The sequence below is a fragment of the Convolutriloba macropyga genome, chromosome 5 (genome assembly GCF_964194025.1).
Source record: "Convolutriloba macropyga chromosome 5, txConMacr16.3, whole genome shotgun sequence".
NCBI classification, from domain to species: Eukaryota; Metazoa; Xenacoelomorpha; order Acoela; family Convolutidae; genus Convolutriloba; species Convolutriloba macropyga.
The window spans coordinates 28602283-28614557 of record NC_134472.1 but is presented as its reverse complement, the minus strand read 5'-3'; the positions used below and the strand labels follow the sequence as shown (position 1 = coordinate 28614557).

Genomic DNA, 12275 nt, shown 5'->3' with positions numbered 1-12275 from the left:
GTATCTTTTATCACAGTACCGTCACGTTGATGGTGTGTTACAAAAAAGTTAGCATAAATTGAGCAGGTAAATTGCAGATCAATTTTGCAGGAACGTGCACTTTTCACGAATGACCTGCAATTGCATAGACGTCCAGATCCAGCGTAGTTACTGTAAATGGACGCCAAAATACAAGCGCAGTTCATGTAAATTTACCTGCGTTTTCAGATAAATTTACGTGCACGTTTTTAAGAGTGTTGTATCATTGGCGACAAGTAACGAAATCAATCTCAAAGGTGCTAAAACGCCGAGTCAAGCTTTTCAGACACACCGTGTTCTTCAACGAAGACAGCTGGGTCAAGTGGGAAACAGTTCATCAGTGACGTCACAGAGACACTGTGTTTTACGTGTGATCGCATCTATGTTGTTGTGGATGCCCAGAGAGGACTTATAAACACAGAAGACAGTATCTCATCAGAAGAAATTGTTGAGCTATCGTACCAGCTGTTGGGTTAGATATGCATTAACTACATGACTCTACACTCATGAATTTATTAGAGTAACTAGCAATCTGCTTGTTTAAGCGCGATGACATATAATCAAAAGTGTGTCACACTTTTTCAACCCGTTCTCGAAAGTCACTTTTCCTCTTTTCTGCTGCAACTTTACAATACCTGGGTCGAGGTGTCACCGCTAAAAATCGCTAAAAGATGTAAGATTTGCGGTGAATTTGAGTAAAAGTGTAAGATTTGCGTTCAATGCGATGAAAGCGGTGAAAAAAAATTTGTCAACGCTACCAGCAGGATGCGACGAAAAAAAAATATTTCACCGCTACAAGTAGGATGCGGTGAAAAACAATTTTTCACCGCTACCAGCAGAATGCGGAAAAAAATTTTTTCACCGCTAAAATCGCAAATCGTACAAATATTCAAAGCGATGATTTCAACGCTTATCTTATATGCACAGGAAATATCATTGTAGTAAGTGACAGATGGAGCAAAGGACTAAGAAGTTGGTGACACGCAGGAGGTAGAGGGTTGAACCACTGTACGGCAGTTTCTTTTTTGTAAGAATTCCGGTAAAAAAAATTTTCACCACTAAGAACCGCAAAATTTCACCGCATTCAACGCTAAAAGATGCGGGTACTTTGCGGCGAAAAACGGTTTTTTTTCACCGCTATTCACCGCTAATCTTACATTATTCTTTGACAAAACCTCGACCCGGGTAATTATATGCAATTCACATTATTAGTGTAGTTAAGTAAGCTCATTTTGCTTGGGGATTCAATGTATGCAACAGTTTGGCAGCACTTCAATGAAATGTCCTAAATTATGATCTATAAACTGCATTTCTGATTGACGAAATTTTGTGTTTAATAGCCGCCCTCATCTTCTCAGCCGGCTATTATAGCGCTCCTATTTTTTACAATTCAAAGAATTTGAATTGTATTGGGGCGCTGTCTTTTTTTTTTAAGATCTGTTCACACATTTTCATGATTTTTGAAGTCAAATTGGAGTAGTGATTTTGGTCACGCCGAAACAGGAAATGGAGCGAAAAAACGAGTGGTTTTGCGGCGTGAATTTTTGTCGCTCTAATTTTAAAGTAGAGTGAGAAAATGGTGTTTGAACAAAAATTCGGTTTCCTCGGTAGTGGTTTTTTGTTCACATGCGGGAATTTCACTCTGATTTTTACTGTTTTTTCGATTTTTTGGATCGGATTTTTTTCTAAATGGTTTTCCCAAAGCTCATTCAAAGCTCATTCTAGGCCTAGTTTTTTGTGTGAATTAAATTTTATTTTCTCGTTAGTGGTTTTTTTGTTCACATGCGGCATTTTCACATTGATTTTCTGTTTTTTTCTTTTTTTTTTATCAGAATTTTAAAAAAATGTTTTTCTCAATTCACTCTTATTCCATTCTAAGTCTGGTTTTTCTGTTTAGTCAATGAAAATTCTTTGAATTGTACGTCAGGACTTGTCCTGCTATGTTTTTTTACTTCGTCGAATAAAAAAATATTCCGCTTTACCTCATTTTGCCGCTTTTTCAACATTTTGCGTGATATCTTTTTGACTTCTCTAGGCTAGTTTCTCTCCTCTCTCATTCTGCTAAAAGTGATTTTGAACATCAGTTGCTCAGCAAAGCAATTCAAAATGAACAGAGTCAGTATAAAAAATTGAAGTCAGAAGTAGAAACGGGATAAACCCATAAAGCCCAATTTTAGATGCCTGCTATTTGAACGTCGTTCCTATGAGTCTTAGTTACCATCTCTAATGCTTATTGGTATTGTTAGTAGCCCCTGTAGCCTCTCTCTAAGAAACAGAAGTACCTTATGTTCAACTACGAAATGCCATCAAAATAAATCGGACTTAAAAAATGTTTTTGTACAAAAATCTTTTTTTTTCAATATCTTCTATTCTTTCAATCCCAATCATGCTTATTGGAATCAACGGCGGCTATTTTCCGGCAATCTGCCGGGTATGTTTCTGCTTTCCATGTCTATTCTTTTTTCATTATTACATTAGAAGCGGACTCTGATTACGCCCTTTCAGACTAAAATGACCTCTTTTTAACTACCAAACCTTCTGGAGACCTTTGTCATATCAGCAATTTTGGTTTGCACGACCATGAGGTTTTCATTCCTTATTATAGTCAAATTAGATGTCCCATACTTAAGCACCCGTGTCGAACTTCTACCCCAATAAAGATGCAAGATTGGGCGGGGGGGGGTAATCGGGGAAAGTTTTAGCAAATTCCCCTCAAAACTCATATCTTTTTGTGTGGTAAGTCGAGACTGAGGGTGGAAGGTAATTTGGGGGACCGGGGAAAGGTACAAGAATAGGGGGTAAAACGATGCAAGAGTAAGGGTAAACGATGCAAGAGTGTACTTACTAGCTAAAATATACTTTGCGTGTCAGTAAACTTTATTTAGGAGATGAAAAGAAAGTGGCTATAGTGATAACAAAATGCGAAAGTTTAACAGCAGAACAGGCCACTATTCTGGAACACAGAGTAGTGTGGGCATTCTCCAAACTGTTGGACACTGACCTTTGTCCAACTGTGTTCTTTGGTGCATTCGAGAATACAGCACTTCCTCCAGAAGCTGACAAAAACCTCATTGACCAGGTTACCTTTATTCTTATCCAGTGTCCCCCTGGCCCGAAAAAAGTTAATCTTGCAAGATGAAGTTAGCATTGGATAAATTCTTCGGATTTTATAGCGCTTTTTTTCCTAGTTCAAGCTAATTTTCCTTCCTAAAAAGTTAATCTTGCAAAGAATATTGCAAAAAACGATTAACATTGCGATATAGTTGAAAGTTTTTAAAAGCATGTATCATTAATTTTAAATAGGGTGGGGTTGTTGCGCTCATTAAGCGCTCGTGTTTCGCGAACAAACATGATGAAAAATACGGAAAGAGAAAATTACAGTGCCTCAGAGTATTGAGTAATAGAATGTGCAGACGAGTCAAATCCTGAAATTTAATACCCACTTTTTTGTGTATTCACTCTGTATGTAATTATTTAGTGGCACCAAGACATATACAATGAGTTCTATCATATGCAGAGGCACAAAGTGTTACACGTGGCAGATTCTTTGATACTGAGGGGCCAGCAACTGATCTGTCTCAGCTTCGTAGTCAGACTCATCATAGCTAAGAGGACATACTTCAGAAAACACTTCATCCTCAAACATTTAGGGTGTGTAAGATTCTCGCTCTCGCTCTCGCTCTCTCTCGCTATCTCTCGCTCCCGCTCTCGCTCTCACTCTCGCTCTCGCTCTTGCTCTCTCTCTCTCTCTCCTCTCTCTCTCTCTCTCTCGCTCTCCCTCGCTCCTGCTCTCGCTCTCGCTCTCTCTCTCTCTCTCTCTCTCTCTCTCTCTCTCTCTCTCTCTCTCTCTCTCTCTCTCTCTCTCTCTCTCTCTCTCTCTCTCTCTCTCTCTCTCGCGCGCTCTCCCTCGCTCCCGCTCTCACTCTCGCTCTCTCTCTCTCTCTCAAAACAACTTTTACCGGAATTGACAATGGTTTCACGTGCATTTTGATTTGTTATCGCCGGTTTCGCTTTTGATCTTTTTGCAAACCCCGTTAAAGGTAATACACAAAATGCATTTTTGTGTTTTCCACCCGTTTTAATTGTTTAATAGCCGCACAGCGACAGCTGGGGCTATTATTGGCCTTCTCTTGGTTTTTTTACAATTCAAAGAATTTGAATTGTATTGGTGCGCTGTGTTTTTTTTTTTTAAGATGTGTTCACACATTTTTCAATGACTTTGATCTTTCAAAACGGGATAAACAGGTAAAGCCCAGCGGGCATTAAGTTTCATTAGAGGCCTAAAGTGGGCTTTAGTTGTCCTTCAAGTTCATATAGTGGTGCAGCTGCTGGGATGACCTTAATTTAAGGTTAAAAGGTCATTTTTAGGAGTTTTTCGGCTCAAAATGGTGCAAATTTTTGTTTTTTTTGTGATTTTTTGAGATTTGTCTTAGGTTAAAGTTTTCAAAAAATGTTGAAGGCCTTTTGCGAGACAAAATTGCTGGCTATGGCCATTTTATGAGCTATATGTTGTGGTACTACAAACACAAACACACAAAATGATACTAATTTTTTGCAATTTTTTTCAGGTTTTCTGAAAATTTTTGTCATTTTTTGAGTTTTATAGCCCTAGGTGTCACGAAACCTTCTCTAGGGTTTGATTAAGGGTTTGATGATAGATTACTGCATAGTTTCTAGTGGTAATGGATCGGTTTTCAACTTTTTGACATCATGAATTTTAGCATTTTTGACAAAAGTTGCAATTTTTTCATATTTGTTGACATTTTTTTTGTCATTATTCAAGTTGTTTGAGTCCCAGGGGACAGAAAACCTCATTAGGGGTTGGATAATAAGTTACTGAAAAATTTTTAGTTGCCATGGAATAGCTTTCAACTTTTGAATATCACAAATTTTACCAATTTTTTTGAACAATTTCGCATTTTTTTCATGTTTTTAAGAAATTTTCATCGTTTTTTCAGTTTTTCCAGTTTCAGGGACCAGGCAATCTCCTTTGAGCTTTGTTAATAGGGCACTGCATAGTTTCTAGTAACAACGGAATGCTTTTTAACTTTTAAATGTCTCGAATTTTAGCAATTTTTTGATAAGATCTGCAATTTTTTTTAATGTTTCCTAAAGTTTTTGTCAGTTTTTGATATTCGTCCATTCTCAAGTGCAAGAAAACCTATTCCACTTTCTGATAAAAAGCTCTGGCATGGTTTTTAGTTTCAATGGATTTGTTTTCAACAATTTAACGTTTCGACTTTTGGAAGTTTTTTGATAGAATTTGCAATTTTTTCGAGTTTTTAAATTATTTGTATTTTATTTATTTTTCCTTGCCTCAGTAGCCAGGTAACCGTATCCAAGGTTTGAAAACATGTTATTAAATAGCTGCTAGAGGTCAATTGAATGACTTTCAACATTTTAATATAACGAATTTCTATTTTTTGAAGTTTGAAATTTTTTCTAAAAGTTATTGGCTATCGATCTATGAGACAACGAGTTTTTTAAAGCTTGGAATTTGGTTACTGGATAGCCTCGAGAGACACAGAAACAATTCTGAAGATATTTATATCACAATTTTCAGCAACATTTCCTTTTAATTTGCAATTGATTTCTTTTTTTTTTCTTAAATTTTTTGGTCATTTTCGAGTTAATCGATCTTCAAGGGCCAATGAATATTTTTCAGGTCTTGCAGATATAATACTGGACCGATTTCAGAAACAAAAATCCGTTTTGAACATATTTTTGTAATAGATGTTTTTAAAGGGAAAAATTTTTGCCTTAGTTTTAAAAGCTTCAAGAGTTTTAGCAATGAGTTTGTTTTTGTTTAGTTTTGATTCTAGTAGTTTCTCAATTCTGTGATGATTTTTGTGTGCTGTTGGCATTGTTCAATTGATCTGCTGGTCAGGTAGAGTACGTCTGAGTTTTTCTTTCAATTCTTTGAATTGTATTTCAGGACTTGTCCTGCTATGTTTTTTTATTTCGTCGTCATGATTTTTGTTACGACCATATGACGTCACAGCCACTTTTTGTTCATTCGTTCATGCAATTTCAACTGAATTGCATGTGTGACGTCATTTTTCGCTCTTAGTGGAGCGAGTTTTTTGTTCATGCGCGTGATTAAATTTTTGGTCACACTTGACTTACCTCACTCTCAAAAATGACTTCCTCACTTTGAAATTGACTTTTATTTACTTTAATTCAAAGAGATAAGGTCAAGTGGGTTTGTGTCACTCTAAATGAAGGTTATTTGAGATCAGCTAATAGAGGCAGCAATAACTTATTAGGATTTTTAATCAAAATATAACAGATCAGCCTTCAATGAAAAGACGAATTTTTTTTGGTCTGTCTTTTTTACTGTTTTTCTTAGACTGCCGATCTACGAATTTATTGCGGCTATTTTCTGGCAATCTGCCAGCTATGTTTTTTTGTTGTCTTCCCGACTAGTGGCTTTAATAACACTTCTCCTTGGGTATCTAATTAGTCAGTCACAAAAGAATTCTATTATTTACCTTCAAAAAAATTTGTGGCAATTATACTAGTCTTGCGGTCCTTCTTTTACGCGATTTTTCGCTTGACTGAAATTTCGTCTAAAATAATCAACTTTTGGTCTTCAAAAACGAAATTAACAGGTAAACCCGAGTTTAATAAATGACTGAGCAGTTCTCTTAGAGCCTTACTCGTCACGAGACTCTAGCGATCCCAGGCCTAGACCTCGACTTATGAAAAGACTTTAAAAGTCTAGTAGGGGGGCCAATATTGACTATAATTACACGGTCGAGGTTCCTAGTAAAAGTTGAGCTAATATCTTTTCATGGGTCGAGCTAAAGTCTTTTCATAACGAAGAAAGTCCAGCTAAGGTCTTTTCATGGGTCCAGCATTAGTCTTTTAATAACCAGCAAAGTCGAGTTAAGGTCTTTTCATGGGTCCACCATTAGTCTTTTCATAAGTCTGTTTTTTTTTCAATATTCAAATTTTTTTATCTGTTTCCTGCTTCTGTACATACAGAAGCAGAACCGGAGCAAGACTAAATAGTTTTGCACCAGAGCAGTCCAACTTAAGAATCAGTTGGAAATCTGCCAAAAGCCTTAAGAGTTTTGTCAATTCTTAAGTTAAAGAGTTTTCAGATCGAGTATATTACCACATTACTTGATTCAATGAAACCAGCTAGCTTAAGAATATTGGTCTTAGTCCCATTAGCCATGAAAAAATTTCGGCGCTATTCAGTTTGTTTTCCTTACCAAAATTATTAGCTATTTTTTAAAAAAAAATAATGCAGGTTTTTTGAGGTATTTATGGTTCTTTTGAATCGTAAAAGGTGCATGATCACATATGCTGACTACGTTATATGCAATATTGCACGCAAAACGTTAATGGCAGAAAAACAGACTTATGAAAAGACTAATGATGGACCCATGAAAAGACTAATGATGGACCCATGAAAAGACTTTAACTCGACTTTGTTTGCAATTATTGTGTCGAGCTTAAGTCCAGCACAAACTTTGGGTCAAGCCAAAGTCTTTTGTAAAATTTAGGGTCCAGCTAAAGTCTTTTGCAAAAAATCTGAGTCGAGCTAAAGTCCAGAATGCCTTAAAGTCCAGCTAAAGTCTTTTCATAGCTCAAATGAGTCCAGTATGGTCTTTTCATAGCACATTTTTGTCGAGCATTGTCTTTTCATGAGTCGAGGTCTAGACCTGGGATACGAAACACTGAAACTGTTTTAAGAGAAATAAAAATATTGATGGAGGTTCGTATTTTCAGGAGTATGATCCCCTCAGTCAAAACGCCTCACCTTCATCACATCCAACTCGTCCAACCTCTATCCAATCTTGCAAATTTAACCCCCCTATGATCATTCGTCCCAACACAACCTCTCCGATTCCCTTTTGAGAGTAATTTGCACAAGATTGGGCGGTTATGTTAAATGTTGGGAAATGAAAGCCAGAAACTTTTTATAACATTGACTTAGTGTTTTTAGAAAACCTTAAATTAAATTTTAATTTCGAACCCATTTTTGTTGTTTTTTTGCAATCAACTCTTCTATTCTCAGTAGTGACAATTCCCATTCGTTTTCCTATGGAACATAAATTAACCTAAAAATAAGATTTTTTAGGTTTTTCTTTTTTTGTTTTTTTTTTGTGTTTTTAATAGCTGTTCTCAATGAAGACTATTCTCAATAGCTATTTTCAATAACTATTCTTTTTAAAACTATATAGATATTGAGTTCCGATCGTATTTAATGCTTGTGGTTTCTGTTCGATTATGTTGTTTTTCTTGTCTCTCAGTCTCCTTGATGGTATGAGACATCGGCCATCTAATTAAGCATTACTAATTTTGTTTAGCGGTTTCAGTTTAAAATTATTTTTCAAACGGATGCAACAATTATTCTCAACAAAGAAATAAGTTTTTGAAAGTTTCTTATCCATTTCTCATTTGATAGAGATTTAAGTCAAAAATGTGGCTGAGTGGGGTCGGAAAATAAAACTGAAAATTTTCAAAGAATGAGTATTAGTAAGTAGGGTAACTAGAGTTGTCAGTATTGATTGATGACCTGAAAGAAAGTAGTTGGAAATTCAAATTCAAAGCTTGAACGTTTTTATTGATAGCAGAACTTGCCGCAGTTTAATATAAATCTCAAATATGAATCGAATACGACTCCTGGGTCTATATGATAGCGCCGTTTCAGCACATTATTTTATTAATAGCCGCGAAGCGATAGCTGAGGCTATTATTGGCCTTCTCTTATGGTTTTTTTTATATATTTTGTCGTCAAGATTTTTGTTACGACCATATGGCGTCACAACCACTTCAAATCTGCTTTTTGTACATTCGTTGATGCAACTGAAGTGCATGCGTGACGTCATTGTTCACTCTTAGTGGAGCTAGTTTTTTGTTCATTTGCGTGATTAAATTTTTGGTCACACGTGACTTACCTCACTCTTAACAATGAAATTTGCTTTTATTTGCTTTAATTCAAAGAGAAAGGGTCATGTGAGTGCTTGTCACTCTAATTGAATGTTTTTTAAGAGCAGCTAATAGAAGCAGCAATAATTTATATAGATTCATAATCAAAAAATAACATCTCAGCCCTCAATGAAAAGAATGAGTTTCTTTTTTGGTCTGTCTTTTTTACCTTCTTTTTGAGACTACAGATCTATGAAGCTATTGCGGCTATTTTCTGGCAATTTGCCAGCTATGGTAAGAAATGCGCTGAGTGTGCTAAAATTATGTAAGAAATGAGTTGAATTCGCTGAAATGCTCTGAAATGAGCGAAAAAGCGCTTATTTTTCAATATTTTAAGCGCAAGAATCATGCATAATTTTAGGCTGAAATGCGCTGAAACTTTGTAAGAAAAGCATTTAAATTTCAGAGCATTTCTTTATTTTAATCAGTGGAGTTAAACACTTTTTGACGCCGAGTCCTGATAATCGAACCATTTAATTTGTCCTCACATAAAGGATAGCTTTTTAATTGATCTTGAACGAAATTCAATTATTGTAACGTTGTTCATTTATTGAAGTTCAATTTTCGTAAACGTGTTGATCTTTTTATGCAAACGTTTCGCTTGACCATTTTGGTTTTTCTTCTAGAACATTCTTTGACCTCTGAACTGACTTTTTTACGCTTCCGTTCTTCATTTTTGAGTGGTATCTATTGCTCTCACCCCGAAGTAAAACTTGTTAATATAATGTCGGTTGCAGCATAGAAAAAATGAGGGCCAAATAGAACAGTAGGCAGTGTATATGGTAATGAAGCAGGAGGGCAGTGGTTCGAATCCCGGTGGGGTCAAATGTTTTCCCGCACGCTTGTTGTTTGAGAGCAATTCTTCCGACATTAGTCGGTTTATGTCTTTAAAATTGCGCTCAAAAGCGCTGAAATGCGATGAAAATATAAGAGATGAAAATATAAAATGCAATGAATTTTCAGCGCATTTCTTACATAATATTATCGGATCTCTTCCTTAACTGTTAATAGCCGCACAGCGATAGCTGGGGCTTCTTTTGGCCTTCTCTTGGTTTTTTTATTTCGTCGTCGAGATTTTTTTACGACCATATGACGTCACAACTACTTCAAATCTGCTTTTGTTCATTCGTTCATGCAGTTTTTTGTGTGCATTTGCGTGATCAAATTTTTGGTCACACTTGACTTACGTCACTCACAAAAATGACGTCCTCACTTTGAAATCGACTTTTATTTACTTTAATTCAAAGAGATAAGGTCAAATGGGCATGTGTCACTCTAAATGAAGGTTATCAGAGAGCAGCTTATAGAAGCAGCAAAAACTTTTAATTAAAATACATCATATCAGCCTTCAATGAAAAGACGATATTTTTGGTCAGTCTTTTTTACTGTTTTTTTGAGACTGCAGATCTACGAAGCTATTGCGGATATTTTCTGGCAATCTGCCAGCTATGTTTATTAAAATAAAATCAAATTAAATGGGAAGAATTTCAGCAGTGAATCAATGGCGCAGTGGATTGAGCGATGGCTGCGGCAGCGGAGAGCAGGCTTCGGGTCTCAGTCAGCGCTTTTTTTGAAAATTCAGTGGTTTTCAGCGCATATCTTGCAGAGCTTCAGCGCGTTTCATTTTTGCACTGAAATGTTTGAAAAATCGGCGCATTTCAGCGTTTTTCCTGCATAATTTTTTTAAAGAATTTCTCGACCCGGGCTGTTAAACAACGCTGAAACTTTATAGTATCGATGGCTTGCTCATGGTCAGCTTAATTTTCAGTAAGATTTTCTCAGCTGCTCAGGAGATCTGCAAGCGACCAATTAATGAATTCCCTTCGATGGAGTTAGTTCACCAACGATTATTAGAAATGGACATCAACACACTCCAACTGCCGTCGGGAAGCATGATGCAAGACATTGAGAAAATGATCTACCGTGAGATCCCAGAGATTGTTGAAGACCACATGCGCAAAATGAGATACATGTTAGAAGATGTTCGTTATTCGCCCTCATTTTCACTAAAATTAGATAATGCTGTCGAAGATATGAAAAGTTTGGATTTAAATTGAATTCTGTCAAGTTAAGCTTAGAAGGCCTAGTTTAATTTATGAATTGGCGATTAATTCATTATTTTACAATAAATGCCGCTTCGCAATAACTGTGTTAGAACCCAAACAAAAAAAATCTTTTTATCTACCTTGTTTTTCCAAGCTGCAAAGATAAAACCTTGTTGATTTTGAGATTCTAGATTTAATACGAATGCAAAAACACGAGCTAATAAGGTTGTCCTTGAAAACCGTCAATGTTTTCTTCTTTGCATTCAGGGTTTGAGGTATCGGACAGAAGCAACATATCTTCACACGGTGACCCACAGGTGCTCCATTGTCGAGGGGTCGACAAAATTAAAAGATCAATCAAATCTAGTTGAATTCGAGTTAAATTCCCTACCTTAATAACACGGTCGAGCAAACTACTAAAGTTGACCCACAGAGTCTTTTCTTAGCTGAGCCCACGGTAATTTGATACCCTTACTGCTGTCTACCGACGGTCTTTTCATACCCAGTATCGGTTGACCACGGTCTTTTCATACAATATGGTGGTCAACCCCTATCTTTTTTAATAGCCGCACAGCGATAGCTGGGGCTATTATTGGCCTTCTCATGGTTTTTTTTTTATTTCGTCGTCATGATTTTTGTTACGACCATATGACGTCACAGCCATTTTTTGTTCATTCGTTCATGCAATTTCGAACGAATTGCATGTGTGACGTCATTTTTCGCTCTTAGTGAAGCGAGTTTTTTTGTTCATGCGCGTGATTAAATTTTTGGTCACACTTGACTTACCTCACTCTCAAAAATGACTTCCTCACTTTGAAATTGACTTTTATTTACTTTAATTCAAAGAGATAAGGTCAAATGGGTATGTGTCAATCTAAATGAAGGTTATTAGAGAGTAGCTAATATAGGCAGCAATAACTTATACAGATTTTTAACCAAAATATAACAGATCAGCCCTCAATGAAAAGACGAGTTTTTTGGGTCTGTCTTTTTAATAGCCGCACAGCGATAGCTTAGGCTATTATTGGCCTTCTCTTGGTTTTTTTTTTATTTCGTCGTCATGATTTTTGTTACGACCATATGACGTCACAGCCACTTTTTGTTCATTCGTTCATGCAATTTCAACTGAATTTTATGTGTGACGTCATTTTTCGCTCTTAGTGGAGCGAATTTTTTTGTTCATGCGCGTGATTATATTTTTGGTCACACTTGACTTACCTCACTCTCAAAAATGACTTCCTCACTTTGAAATTGACTTTTTTTTACTTT

At 36.2% G+C, this 12275-nt stretch overlaps 1 protein-coding gene across 4 annotated transcripts in view; it reads left to right on the top strand.

Annotated features, from left to right (window-relative positions):
* LOC142339928 (EH domain-containing protein 3-like) overlaps nucleotides 1–11039 on the top strand; it is a 32320-nt gene extending 21281 nt beyond the window's left edge. For 3 of the 4 annotated variants that reach the window (XM_075390287.1, XM_075390291.1, XM_075390288.1), the window contains exons 5-8: nucleotides 305–490; nucleotides 2904–3097; nucleotides 3497–3669; nucleotides 10730–11039. In XM_075390287.1, the coding sequence (XP_075246402.1) occupies nucleotides 305–490; nucleotides 2904–3097; nucleotides 3497–3669; nucleotides 10730–11018 (842 nt within the window). In that variant the 3' untranslated portion in view covers nucleotides 11019–11039. The remainder of the gene's footprint in view (nucleotides 1–304; nucleotides 491–2903; nucleotides 3098–3496; nucleotides 3670–10729) is intronic. The other variant, XM_075390289.1, reaches the window with a different exon arrangement.
* The last annotated feature ends 1236 nt before the right edge of the window (nucleotides 11040–12275 follow it).